This window comes from Hipposideros armiger, unplaced genomic scaffold, assembly GCF_001890085.2.
Source record: "Hipposideros armiger isolate ML-2016 unplaced genomic scaffold, ASM189008v1 scaffold_143, whole genome shotgun sequence".
Lineage (NCBI taxonomy): Eukaryota > Metazoa > Chordata > Mammalia > Chiroptera > Hipposideridae > Hipposideros > Hipposideros armiger.
This window is the reverse complement of record NW_017731493.1, coordinates 1,469,108-1,484,515: the sequence shown is the minus strand read 5'-3', so window position 1 is coordinate 1,484,515 and position 15,408 is coordinate 1,469,108. Positions and strand designations below refer to the sequence as shown.

Below are 15,408 nucleotides of genomic sequence, written 5' to 3'. Positions count from 1 at the left end.
TAGGGGAGGCAATGAAATAAAAAGCGAACATGCAGAGATTATTACAAAGCACTTGAAGCCCACTCAGAAACAATAGAATCTCTCCCCTTAGCCAGTGCTCGCCCCAGTAAGCACAGCTGAAACAATTGATACATGCTTGTTATGGATTGTCTTTTAAAGTTTTGTATTTCACTTGTTAACTCTGCTATACACATTAATTAATATATTATTAAACTCTCCTGCAAGGATACTAACTAGCCTTTCTCTCTCAGGCCAAATTATTTTGAAAATTTCAGTGCTGTGGGAAACAAACAAACCAACCCAGAAACATACCACAAACCTTTCCACCATTCACCTAAACGCATTACAAGCAGCTGCTGAAAAGCCAAGAGAAAAGCACACGATCAATGGCGACTGGTCAGTCACACGGGGAGGCATTATCTGATTGAAAGGCAAAAAGGTTCCTATGCTAATGGGCTTCCTAGTTAGTGTTTTTGAGCCTTCTGAGGGATTCAAGGCCAATGACAGCATCTCCCAATTGAACTTGACTTTCAGTTCAAGAGAAGAAGTTAGGTTCCTGCTTGGATGTGAATGAATGTTTACCATGATGGCCCGAGGACTTAAAGAGAATCAGGCCTGCCTTTCTAAATTGTCCAGTTAAGACTATCAAAAAGTTCAAGTCCATCTCTGTTCCTTGGTTACGTCTATGGAAAGTGTTTTTGCAAAGGTAAAATTCATGCTTCTGGGACTCCAGGGATTTGAGTGCCAGCCTTTGTGTCTAGCTTATCATTCTCTCCTAAGCAGCATGGGCAAATTCCTCTCTTGGTGGTGAGAAATAAGAACTCAACTGAATCCTTTCATTAGATTTTGTAGAAAAGGATATCATCGAATAAGATGTAACACAGACAAGCTGCGTCAATGTGTTGTTTCCCAATATCCAGATAGCAACATGCTATCTTTGAACACTATTTTCCTGCCAGGCCTGTGTAGCCATCCACGCTAGTGATCAACCTGTGCTTTTAGAAAAGGAGGTGACAGAGTTCTGCAGACACACAACTGGCCAGCAAGTAGGACTCTGTGGCTAGATAAAGGGCATTCACTGGTTGATTACCATGGCACGCAAATGTTAGCATTTATCAGAATCATCTGGGGGGATGTTAAAACAGATTGCTGGGCTCCAACCCCAGAGTTTCAGTTCAGTAGGAGTGGGGTCCTCTTGGAGTGGAGTCTAAGAATTTGTTTTGCTAACATGTATCTGGACAACCCTAATTCTGCTGACCTGGGCACCGCACTTTGAGAGCAGTGATTATCTCCTCAACAGTATTTATCAGGAATTTGAGTTTTCTAGGCTTCCGTGTTAGGAGCTGTAGATATTGTGCTAAGAAGATGCATCTCCTGCCTTCAAGGAGGTTACCCTCTGGTGGGATCAGCAACCAATCAAATCATCACGTCAATAAATACGAGTATATAATTACAAACTCCTGAGGGATTTTGAGTCACTAGTTTTATATTGCAGTGATTTTAAAGACTCTTACTGATGGAGCTGGGGGAAGAAATAAAAAGTGAAAAGCAATGGTCCTCAGCCTCCATAGTCTTAACAGCATCACAGGGCCCTCTGAGCAAGAGATGAAGAAATATACGAGTGCAACGGAGGAAGTACCCCAGACCTCATGTTGCAGATCTCATCCTCCTCCCCTCTGTCTTTTTTCATGTTCCTTTGTCTATTTGCTTTACTGTTTCGCTGGGACAAAAATGTAAGGAGTCTCAATTCTGCCGGCATACAGAGAAGGGTCAGCTTTCCTTAACCAACAGAGTAGTTTTTAATTTTACAATTAAACAATGATGTTATAGAAAACAGGTAACAATTTGAAAACATTAAAAGGGCCCGAATTGTCTCAAAACAATAGACTGATCCACAAATCAAACTCATGCATTGTGTCATTTCATTTAGCAGTGTAGAAAATTAATCACAGTGGACTCTTCAGAGGCCCTTGTTCACATTAGATTTGACCTTAGTACTGCCGTTCATTATCTGTGTACTTTTGTCAAATCATTGAACCTGACTGATCTTTGGTTTTCCCATGTGTAAGATGAGGGTGTTAGGGTGTTTGCAAGGGTCTCTTCCAGCTCTAATATTGTATGAAATTAGATGGCTAAGGAGTTCATTTGGAATAGAACACTTTCTTTGGTTAAGAGTAGACAAAATTTTTAGACTGTTATAGTAAACACATTGCTTTTAGTTTCTAAGCTATAGTGTAAATTGGCTATGCTTACTAGTTCTCCTGATTAGCAGCCAGAGAAAACATTAGTCTACATATTAGGTTACAGCGGTTTCATGGGTTAACTTCTTTTGGCATGACGTGGCACTGTTTTTAAAAAGTCAAGGTGCTTAGTAGTCCTTCATGCCAATACCATTTAAAGTTTCCCTTGTTGAATCATTCATACTTAGTTTAGTGATTCTGTTGGAAGCAAAAAAGCAGCACCAGCAGCTTTCTTGTCACTGTAAGAAATAAATCTAGAGGGGTCATTTGGTCTCCCTTTTGAAGAACAAGCTTTGGGGTAGGTAGCTAGGTTTCCAAAGCGTGTCCCCCTGAAGAAAAGGATGCACTCTTCTTCTGTGCTTAAAAAGCTGCAGACATTGACACGTCGTCTGTGAGAAATGCACTCGCAGTCCTTTTCCAGAAGTGCTCATGACTCTCAGCCCCACCAAGCCACCCACAGACATTTGCTTGCTCTCACATTTATTTTGGGAATAATAACATTTTATAATGCTTTTGTTGGATTACACATTATGTAGAATTTGCATTGCCTCTTTGTGACTAAGAGTGAATAAGTTTGTTTCGCTTAATTCATCAGTAAAAACCATAAGCAACATACTGTGCTGAAATGTTTAACTTTTTTATGCAAGTTCCAACACGAAGTAATTAGTGATACAAAACAATTCTGGGACACAAAACCAAGCTACTGTGGCCCTTCTGGGGCGTCTCAACAGTTCCAATGAGAAAAGCGAAGAGCAGGTTTAGTGTGAAATCTTAAGACGCCAAAGAGTTCAGGCGTAGGGTCTGCAGTACACCTTCCCTCCCACACACAGGTGGTTTTAAAATACCTTTTACAAATCTAATTAATGAAATGCAATATCCTTTGGAGAAACACTTTTGGAATGTGCAGGTTTTCTGACACCAGTGATGCAAAGCACTGACTCCTGTAAGTTAATGGAAATTCAATTAAACATTTGTTTTATAGAGTAATCTAACTAGATGGCAGCACATAACAGCTTACTGTTTTGTTTAGTTTGGGGGGAAAAAAAGTCTTTGTGTCTTAGAACCTAACCGCAAAGCAGTTGAAACAGGGATTCTTGTGAATTGTCTCTAAGGATACGGCAGCCTTGGGAAGCAGTGCAAATGATCTAGACGTGATGAGTAAAGCAGGGTACATTATGTCATTATTCTGAAAGAAATTTGTGTATCACAGTCACGTGGACCCAGGCAGAAAAATACATTTAAAATCCTTGTGCAGCCTGTAATCAGAATTAGGATGATTGGGAATTTTTTGTTTTTATTTTTATTTTGCAAAAAAGGGAGAATTAATGTGGAAAACAACCGATAACAGGAAATAAGACATGCTGCTTCTGAGTCCATTAGGAAAATGATGCAGGATTTTCTTTTTAAACAGCAACTTTTTAACAAAATGCTCATTAACAAAACTGAATAGTTATATTTTTCAACCATGTGAAATTCGTAATGCTAAAGTAACACAAAATATTTATTGTGACAAAATTTGTTTTACACATGGTTATTATTTTTTAAAAAGCAGTGATTTAGCACAAACATTTAAAATGTTCATTTACAGTGTTGTTTAAAAAATAATGACAACATAGGAGAGTCAGTTGCATAAAAATTGTGAAAATTGAGCAGTTACACAAAGAGATAACTTTTCTTTTTAACTTCCTGATGAGCATAATGATTTGAAATGGGTAAAAATAAAACTAAAAAATATATAGTACATATGCTTTTACCACTCAGGCTTTTATTATTGAATGGCATTTGGGGTTTTTCTGAAGAGCTTTTGAATTTGCTCTATGCCCTGAAATATTTTTAAATAAAAATGTAATGATTAAATCAAGCAGTATTACTTGAACATAGACGGCACTTGTCATTTCGAAGATCAGATAGGCCTTTTTCCCAACCTTCTCTGTGCCAACCATTTATTTTAACTGTAATGCCAAATGTTGGTCAGTACAGTGTCAGTATCTTGAATTCACTTATGAGCAGGAAGAATGGATAGGTTCCTCTAACATGTGGCTCTCGACCTAGGCTGCCCATTAAAATCCACAGTGTGGTGCGAAATTATCTGAATGCCCAGGCTGTACCCAGACAAAGTTATTCGGAGGCTCTGGAGGTAGGACCCAGCCATTGATCGTTTTTAAACTTCCGCAGCTGATTCCAATGTTAAAAATCACTGCAACTTTAGAAACTCAACTTCGTAAGTTGATGAAGTTTTGACTTCATAAGCTTAATGAGATAGAGACAAACAGCTGAATGGAGTCAAACACTTGGAGAGGGGAGGGTAACAGAAATAAGCGTTTACCTGAGCAACAAGAGTGGTTTGTTCAAGCAACATGAACCCAGAGGTTACGTACATAAAAAAGAAACTTAAAAATTGAGGGAAGTGCTCGTTATTTTGAAGTTGTCACAGATTTGGAATATGAGTTTGAAAATGACTCTTATTTTTCAATTATACTTAAGCATATAAAAATGGGCTTCAAAGAAGAGTTAGAGTCCTTTTGAAAACGCTCCGAGTCAGATCCCCCCTCTTGCCTCACTCAACCCATAGTAATTTATCACTTCAGTTATTATATTTGCTTGCCTAAGGCAAATCTATAAATCAAAATAAAGGATATTTTATTGAGTTTTTATTGTGTATAAGGTTATTTCATATCGAATCTTATTATTTTAAGGGCTAAAAGTGGGGTGAAGTTTCAAAATAATTTGGTCAAACCTCCTTATGTTTATAAGTGAAGAAACAGTAGTCCAGGAAGGTGCCTCAGCCTGGCTTATGGGCATGTTAAGGACACATGAGAGTCAGAACTCAGAACTCAGGGCTCCTAACTTTAATTCACTTTCTTTCTGTGTGACCCATGCAAAGCACCTAAGGCCTGTTGGGGCTGCTCGCAGCCTTCCATTTTTCACTCCCCTTTCTTTATAAGAAAAACTCTGAGGAGAACAGATTATGAGAAGATGAAGGCTAGATGGAAAGTGAGAATGCTTTTGGTGGGAGGGGATAGAAACTGTCTTTTATGTAATAAAAAGTAATTGGCTGTAGCATTCGAAAACTCCAGTAGGTACACTTGGGCATGAGCATAAGACCAGATTTTTTTTTTTATTGGTTTAAGAGAGAAAAGTGTATCAAGAATAATAAGCAGGCCGTGAACTGATTCATTAAATGTCAAGGATGGAATTTGTAACAAAGGGTAACTTTGACACTCCTGAGTCATTTATGATTCTTTAATTCTGTAAGTCTGCAGCCCTGTGGATTTTGGAAGGCAAAAAAACCCAAAAAACAAAGACGCATCCTTCTATTTAGGGACACTGGATGAAATATTTTCAGAAAATGAGATATTTCAGTGGAAATTCTTGCCTAATATGTCACCACTTTGAAAATGATTAAAGAAAATGGGGTCTCCCCCAGCAGAGGCAGGTACTTTGACTTGTCAAATTTAAGTTGGACATTTTCTTAGTTTGGAACTGCCACAAAATGAGCCCTTTCATGTCCTCAATAATACCAAACCAATGCAATCCATCTGTTCTGCTAAATTATTTCTAGTTCCCTAACCAAAGGCACTGCTTTTTCATGCATTTTATCATGATTTTATGCCCTTTATTATATTTTACAAAAGGTTCTGATTCCTCCAGGGCCAATGAGAACTGATTAGGACACTGGCCTCCATCCAGGCTTTGAACACAGGAGGGGAAGGAATAGAACTGTTTCCTTTTCCCCCTGCTCCTTGGCAGAAAAAAAAAAAAAAATGAATCTATACCGTGTGTGTGCTCTGTGTGTGGGTGGGTGTGGGTAGGCTGCATTTTATCCTGTCACAGTCTGACTTTGTTGATCATGTTCAGAACATTCCTTCTCTAATCAGGTTGCATTAACGGGCCTTATTTCAGAAAGACTATTTCTTTAGGAAAGAGCCATGGTGTGTTGTGTGACTCAATGATATGGTCATTTTAAACTACGTTAGTCCAGCTTCAGACCTGAATGTAGACCGGGGCTTTGAACTAAATCAGCTCCTATTCCTCAGGTGCTTAGCACAGAGTAAGTTCTCAGGGCTCATTAACGACTTTCAGGGAAGAAACTGCCTGAATGCAAGCCACAGAGAATTAAAGTATAATAATGAACACACACAGCCTGCGTGACGGGGTTTCTTTATTAAGAACATGAAAGAAAAACTATATACACTTTCTTTCTTAGGCCTATATTAGCAAGGTATTGAAGACCTATATTTGGATCTCAAGCGAGATCTCAAGAAACACCCAAATGAACACTGTCGCTTAAAATGCATTGCGTTTCCAAATATACTCAGAATTCTTCCGAAATCCTTTTGGTCAGAGTCATAGATGATTTGGGGTAGGCATCCTGCAGAGTAACTATCTCTGAGAACGGAAGTCAGTATCTCCCTAAATTATGATTACCGGACCACTTTATCCTATTTTGTGACTCATTACGCTGCTGACTTTTGACTCTAGAGAGCATCATGAGAGAGACATGAAGGAGTCAAGGGTACACAGGAAGTAGAAAATATGGGAAGGGATTAAATGAAAATATCTATATTTAAGCATAAACACGTAATATAATAAATCACTGATGATAATACCAGAAAATGAAAACCATTGGAGACCTCAATTGGAAAGGGACAAAAAAAGCGAAATTGACAAATGGAAGACATCTGATAAAAGTGAGGCAAGACGGAACTACTCCAGGAGATATATGGGTTAAGAAAGAAGGAAAGCTGTTGCCATTTCAGAATTTTTAGCTTAGTCATCCCCCAAGTTCCCATAGCAGTGCCCCTATGAGATATAAATCTCCAAACAGGCTTTCTCCAGATCCCTTTTCCAGGTAGAAACATTTTTCATATTGAATTGTTTTCTTCACTGTTCTGTTTCTGTAGACATGTACATCCTGTTTGTGGGTCTAATTCTCCAGCACTCACAGAAGTAGAAGGCGATTGTTAAGAACTAAATATAAGATTCCTTATAATTAGTGTAATTATTTTTTTCCAAGGAAATATAGTCTATAATAATAAAAAGAGCCAGTGTAAAATATTTCCTGGGAGTCAGAAGGAAGTAGGTGGGGGTGGGGGGTGAGGGGAGAAAAGAAATCAAAGTGAAAACTTATGAACTGTGTTACATTTTAATAGTGATGGGGGAGAACAAGAATGAAATACTCTCAGAATCAGTAAAGGCTGAATAGGCAGGGCCAGATGCTCCGTCCTCATTGTTACTTAACTGCTCTTATGTAAGGGGATGACTGAGATTCAGCAGGTGTCCTCTTCTGATTTATCAGCGCTTGAGCTGATATATAATTGCCAATAATTGAATCTTGTTAGCAGATTATCTTGTGATTGATTATTCAGCCTGAATGCTAGTGGGATTGTAGGCGAATGAGGAAGGAGGTGGGATAAGCATGGAATGTATGGTTGTAAACATATATGACTAGTTTATGAAAACATAAAGATGCATTTCTTATGAATGGCATTTGACATGATAGCAGAGGCAAAACTTCAATTTCGAGCTGAAAAACTATAGAGAGGAAAGGAGAAAGGGAAACAAAATCGATAAAGCTTTATGATCCCCGTCAAAATGCGGGTCTGATTATTAGCTACAGAGCTGACAACTGTTTAAGATATAGATAGATGTTTCAGTGTATCAGCATATAAAATATTAGTGGCCATGGATGTCATAGATTCATAGAAATGAGATCTGGAAGCCCTGTTATTTCGCTGTGTTCATTATTCTGCCAGACTACGACTGGTTGCCACAGTCTGGTTTCCAGTGCTCTGCTCATTCCAATTTTAGATGATCAGACCATGGAGTTACCACTATTTATCTTGGGGGATTTTCCACCAGCTGAAATCTCACAGTTAAAATGTTTCCCTTTCATATTGACTTTGAACTTTCTCTTCCTAATTTTATCTCATTACTTGCCATCCTAATTTATTCTTTGGTGGTTCTGGTATTCCATAAATGTTTCCAAATGTAATGTTTACCATCAAGCCGTCCAGGTCAATTACCTGTTTATTTGTTGACCAGAGCAATGGCTGACCAGATGGCCACCATTAAATTTGCCTTAGTCTTCAGCATTACCTATCCAGTTTAATGTCAATATTTAATACCTACCTGGGAATATTGTCTCTAAAACATATTTCCACTTTTTTGAGAAATGTAAATTGGGTATCAAAAAGAGGGAACTTCAATACTATGACAAAGAAAATTCCATAAGCATTTGTTTGTTTGCACATAATGGCACAGTGTCAAGAAGTTTCTGGTTTTTGTCACTCTTGTTACCTTGACCTGTTACCCGTCAGGTCTCCCCACCATTCCTCTCTCACTGTTACACGATTCCTTTTCAGTGACAAGCACAGCTCTGCCCACTACCCAGTAAACCCCTAGGAAGTAGCAGTATATTGAGGTTTCCTGGCATGCTCCTTCAGTGAACCACACATCGACAGCAGCCATATCCCCTTAAATTAGGGAGGGTGAATAGGGAATTGTCCCAGTCCAGAGAGAGGTGGTGGTGTCACCTGATGTTTCCATGTCAACTCTTGATTCCATGGTCAAGAATAGGACAGAACATTCCCTGAGCAGTTTCTCTTTGAATTTCACTGTACATAGTTCTCTATTAATATATTACCTTACAAGCACTTTGTTGTGATACACATTTTTACTGAAATATTAATACCATCTAGGTAATTTTAGGAAACAGCAATTTTCAAAAGTAAGGCTAATTAACTTCATACATCAACATGTATTTATTGGGCTCGCAGATGTGCCACCTGAGAAATGTGGCTAGGAAGAATGATTTGCATATTGACTGACTGAGGTTTCACTTGATGTACAGTTTTTGTCTTTGTTAAAGGACCATTCTTAGTTGAAGTGAAAGTATCTGTCCAGTGTGTGTGTAAAAATATTGAGTCTAGAGTGCCTCAAACTATCTCTGGTTAAGGAGCAGGTTTTCAATTTCCATTCTGTTACTGACTACTGCTTTTATAAAATACATTAACATGAAATACTACAAAAGTGAAATAACATTGAAGATGTGAGACAAGATTATGTTAGGTTCAACAGACATAAAAAATAGTCTATCAAATTACCATAAAAGGTTCTAAATATTTACTCCGAATTTCTATATAGACCTCATCCCAGGCCATTCATAAACAGTTCTTGGACTGTCACTGATCCCATAGGACCCACTTTGAGTAACATTGGTCTAGATTAACACTGCTTTGAGGTGCACGCACATGAAGTGATCAGCATATTTGTTATAATCAAATATGTTAAAATGTATTGGTACTTCAGTCCTTTAAGAAGCAATAAGGAATTTGTTTCAACAACTTTTGCAGGTGAGTGTAAAATAAGATTTCAATGAATTTACTTCTCAACTAAACCATAGATCATATCTGTTTCTAAGTTGATACTTTTACAAAGGAGTTAATTATTAGCTTCTTTGTTATAGATTTATTTTTTATGCCAAAGAAGAATATGCTTTATGTCAATTGCTCATTTAGACATAAGCAATCCATTGGTTCTGAACCTTGCCTGCATTCATTTTTCAAATATTATTATGGTACTTTACTAAGCAAATCAGTGTCACATTCCTACCTGATGAAACTCAGCCCATTATTAATCATCTTCAATGTGATTGGGGCCTTATTTTCTTCTAGATGTTGTCAGTGGAATACTGTAAGCTTCTGCTGTTTTCTTTCAGCGGATTCAAGGTCGAAAAGCCAGCCTGGAGGAAATACAGCTTGTTCATTCTGCACATCACTCACTGTTGTATGGCACCAACCCCCTGGATGGACAGAAGCTGGACCCCAGGACACTGCTAGGTCTGTATGGGCCTCCATTTTACTGAGAACAGCACATTCCAGCACTGTCATTTGTCAAGGCTGGTGTCAGTTCAGAATACTTGGCAAGCAGTGTGACAAAAAATCAGCTTTTCCATCAGCATTGCTCTGTGGAATGAGCCGTTTACAATAGAAGCCAATGTAGATTTTTTAAAAATCTTGCATTAGAAAAAAATGACCATGCAAGTTCCATGATGTTTACTTTTCAATGAATCTTTATTTGAACAGCATTTGTTCACTGTGTTTTAGCGTACCGGAATAAATGCATTATTGAGTATGTTTGCTTACATTTTTAAATGAAAAGAAAAAAGGTTTTCACATTCTTTATGCAAATTTATCTTCACCTTTTCCATTTGTTTTGTGTTGTTTGGTTCTTTTTTTCTATGACCTTAGCAGGCAGAGGGCATAGTACAACTTAGTTTAAGGGAAAACTCTTTATTACTATGCCTAGAATACTACATTTTATAGTAAGATTGCATTTTAAATTTTAATGTAATCATTTTAATGCATGCCGTAACTGTGGAATTAAATAGCAAAGTAGATGGCAGATGTAAAAAACTAATAAGCATAATTTTTAGTTAATGTGTGATTTTTCAAACCTTTGCCATCAGATTTTAAAATAAAATTAATGTTGCACAGCTTTATATAAACTTCATATGAGAGAAATAACAGATTTTGGAAAAAGTTCATTACAAAACCTATTTCAACTGAAACAATTCTATTATATTAAGTTTATTAATAACCTTTTATAATGGAATAACAGCACATGACATGGCAATGTATGCTGAAAGGATATTTTTGAAAGTATTTTAACTAAAAAAAGTTATTTTAGGACTTTTTCTTGTCCCTTTCTTTCAAATAAACCTATTAGGTCAGTTCCAAATCACTGGACTCTCTCACCTAATTCAATATTACTTCAAAATAATTCTATGTTAACTGGTCCTAAACAATTCAAAAACACGTATATGACATGTACTAGGCAGGCATCTTGGAAAACAATAATAAGGGGAAATTAAGTTACCCATTATAACGCTTACAATCTGCCTTTTAAAAAGCAGTGAATGGCAGGCATCCTTAAATTTATGAAGTAAAGGCACATGGGTGAGTGTGTGTAAGTGCACACGCATGCGTGCTGGGAAGAAATTGACAGGAGAATACATAAAGATGGCTCAATTTTTAGAAAACATTATATAAATTTGAGGATGAAAAACAATTTGTATAGAATTACATCTATATATTAATATTAAGGCAAATAAGTCAACCTAAACATATATACTCTCTTATTTTTTTCTTCTTTCTGTTGAAGGCATCCTTCCCTGCACATGTAGATTGTTTACATAAAGTACTACATTTGCTGTGGATACTATATAATAAGTGTCCTTATTTTTACGTGAATTAATAATCCCATACGGTTTACCCAGAGATGAAGTAAACCAGACATTAACTTTCATGGTTTTATAAGGTCAGAGTACTCACACACTTAAAGATAGGAAGTTGTATTCATTTTGATTCTTTTTTTAATTTAGTTATGAGGAAACAAGTAGCTAACCTCCCCCTCCCTTTTTTATTTTTACTGTGGTCTCAAACTATAAATCAACCTAGGCATAGGACAAGGTATTTTGGATTTCACTGGGATGAACTTACAGGTAGGTGTTTGAGAGATGTTCCAAAACCACCATTATTCCATATTTTAAGAGAAAAGATATATTTGTAAAATAAATGAAATTCAATCTTTGACAACTTTGAACTGGTTACTTATGAAACATGGCAATACCACCATTTTTAATGAAATTTTACACTTGAACAAAACTCATTTTCTCAAAATTTATAGATATGATTTTAAAATTTGATAATTTAAAAATGAATTCCAGTGTATAATTTAGACCTTGGACAATCTTTTTCATGTAGACAATCCTCTTGGTACTTTAATGAATACACCAAGTACCAATAATTTATTTTTTTTAAGTTTTAATCCAAATAAATTGTCCATTTATCTCATTAGTTTTGAGTGTTTAATGTGGGATAACATTCATACAATTGAGGATTTTGGAATTAGGTTTAGATACATGTGTAGAGTTCCATAGGCACCTATCAGGGATCAGTGCAACAATTTCAATATTGTGTGCAGGTTATATGAGTCAAGATAAGCAAGGGTGTTGGGTTGTTAGGTCTTTATGTTAATTAAGCACAAAATTCTACTTTCAAAACACTTCTGAACTGCTTCACTTTCTCATGTGAATCCGCAGACTTAGCATAGTTTTCTAGATTCTAGTTTTAAGTGAATAATCCCATTCTTTTAACTTTTCATACTTCTTCTGTTCTTTATAAAATTTGAATATTGGGGGCTTGTTTTTTATTTATATCTGAAAACCCTGATTTAAGCTGCCATGTATCAATGTATAGAAAATCATTCCCATCAAGATATTTCTCTTTCTTTATCCTTTTCTTTCACTCCTGTAGATCCCTCTTCCTCCCCCATTCCCTTCCAACTCAGATTTGGGTGGGGCTGTCAGTGGACACACACGTTGAATTTAAACTCATTCAATTGTATAAAATGTCTGAGTTTAATTGATAGTACTACACTTGATAGTTATGTTCTAGAGTTAGGAGGAAAGATTTAAATGAAGGTTCATTATGACCAGACCTATCAGTCTTTCTATCATGAAAGGTATCTATAGCTTATAAAATAATTAGATTTGAAAATAGGCACCATTTATCTCTTTAAATACTCTGGGACCCTGTAAGGTGACACTTTAAAAACATTCTGTCCAATCATTTCTGGTACGAGGTTTTCCTTAGCATTAATATTCCTGTCGTTCTTACTACCAGTTTTCATTTTTTTGTGGCTAGCCCGATCTCACTTCATGGATAAGGCAATGTAACATTATTTTTAAAAATCCAGTCAGTTCAGCGAATTAAAATTTTTTACACACTACTAAATTTAAATTATTATTTGGCTCTTTTGTATTATGTAAACATTACTAAATACAATTCTCCTTTAGCAGCATATCATTTATTTTCCTTATTCTCTTAGAGCTTAATTAAAATTTAAAAATCACTGTATTCCATTGTAATATTTATCCCTTTTCACTGACTGTGGAATGAAGAGTTCAGACATTAAAGTATACAGTATTATGTATCTTAATTTCATATGTGACATATGAATACATCCTTGCGAAATATTCAGTAATACAGAAATATCTTTGTTATGAACAACAACTTAGGGAACTTTACCCCTCCCCAAACTATCCATAAATTTTTTTTTATGTATCTTTTACTGATGTCAGTATTTCAGTTTTAAAATATTTTCTTGACTTGTTTTTTGTTGTTGACTTCTTATCATTTTTTCTATGAAGATCCTTATATATATAATGATATATCTTATTAATTCATTTGTACTTAGATTATCCTTTATCATTTTCCATCTGTTAGCAATTGTATCTGGAAAATAAACTCATATAATGTATTGTTTTCAAAGTAAACTGTTTTCTATGACATTAAAGTCTATTTAGACGTTTACTGACATGGCATGTGAATTCCACAACAAACCTGTTTTCAATTTTCATTATTATTTCATTGATCATCAATCGAATCAATGAATTGGGATAGGAGAAATGGAAATTTATACCTTCTTCTACCACTAATCTCTTGAGTGACCCATTTGAGTCACTTCAGAACCATCTAACTATGATATAGAAACACCCATTGCCTTTCCCTTTAGTTACTTTGTAAGGCAGATTTTAGCCTTAGAGGTTTAAAGTAGTTATTTTTGTTTTCTCTATTCATGTAGTAGATAATATAAAAAATAAAAGTGCAGGTAAACAAAATGATTTAAAATTCCATGAACTATCAATTCTAGGAGACAGGCATATATTTTAAAGAAGATATATTTATATTATATAGATCCCCAAATAGTGTTATACTCTTTGAAGTATGTTCTGACTTGTTTGTTTAAAAAACTGTGAATATTTGAGAGGCTTATAGTATATTTGGCCTTAGCTATACCTGAAGTAGAAATTAAAAATAAATTGATATATTTGAATAGACATGTTAATATTTGAAACATTTAAAAATGACAATGTATTTCATAAATCATGTGGGTCAAAACATCACATTAGAGGAATACATAGTGAATGAGTTATTAATAATAGATTATAAATAAAAAGATTGTGATATATACAATGTGTAGGGCAGTTAAAACAAACCTTGAGACTCAAATTTCGTAGGTATTTGTTCATGTAGGGCAATAAACTCTATATGTAATAATATGCATTCACTTGCTTTGAACTCTTACCTATCTCCAATTTGATTAGCTTCCTCCTAAGTTAAATGATAAATACCATGTGAAATAATATGTTAATAAACACTTATCCAAAAACTGTAAATTTGTTTTTAGTAGTATTAATATTTAAAATGTAAAAAACTATATATTCCCAATTTATATATTTTTCATGTTTTCTTATTGTGTAGGTGACACCTCTCAAAAGTTTTTTTCTTCATTACCTTGTGGTGGACTTGGGGTAAGTATGAGCTTGTTTACTGCTTTTAAACAACACACTTGCAAAAAGATCTCCTTTGATTTATATATTCAATTATGTATAAAGTTGTTTCTCAGTAAAAGTTAAACTAGACTTCAAGACCGGCTACATAATTTGTAGGGCTCAATGCCAAATGAAAATGCAAATCCGCTTGTTCAAAACTTAAGAATTTCAAGATGGTGACAATAGTGAATTAAACCAAGTATGGGGCATATCTAACTATAGGGTGCTGTGTGACTGCACAGTTCACATGTTCACAAAGCTGGCTTTGCTAGATATTTATATAGCTGGAGAAAAGGTAACATGAGAGGGTTTAATACAGTTTTGTAGCAGAATTCAATTTTCAGTAGAGTCACACTGAGTATGCACATACATTATATTCCTGATGAAAACGGCATAAACTTCACAAAGCGCTTTGCATTGTGGGACATTTTGTTTGTGAACCCCCTGGGGCCATTTTGTCTTCGATAATTAACAAAGCCTTTTTGACCCAGGATATTTATACCACATTGCAAGGACAAATTTGTTCAAATCCAGCGACATATGAAGAAAAATGTCTACATTTTTGTGGATGATTAGAACATACCCTATAGCCTGCAATCTATTTAAAGTTAACCCTTACCAGTAATAAACCATCATCCTGTAGAACTAAGTGCTAACTCATGTTAGGACAACATAATTCTAGATCAGGTTTCCAAGTACTAAGGAATTTAAGTCAATTAGGTTTCTTGAATATTAAAGGGAAAGAACAAAACTGGTCCTGTGTATGTC

At 35.6% G+C, this 15,408-nt stretch overlaps 1 protein-coding gene across 1 annotated transcript in view; it reads left to right on the top strand.

Moving 5' to 3' along the window:
* HDAC9 (histone deacetylase 9) overlaps positions 1 to 15,408 on the top strand; it is an 820,423-nt gene that overhangs the window by 561,517 nt on the left and 243,498 nt on the right. Inside the window, exons 16-17 of the mRNA XM_019650652.1 lie at positions 9,961 to 10,081; positions 14,570 to 14,619. Of these exons, the coding sequence (XP_019506197.1) occupies positions 9,961 to 10,081; positions 14,570 to 14,619 (171 nt within the window). The remainder of the gene's footprint in view (positions 1 to 9,960; positions 10,082 to 14,569; positions 14,620 to 15,408) is intronic.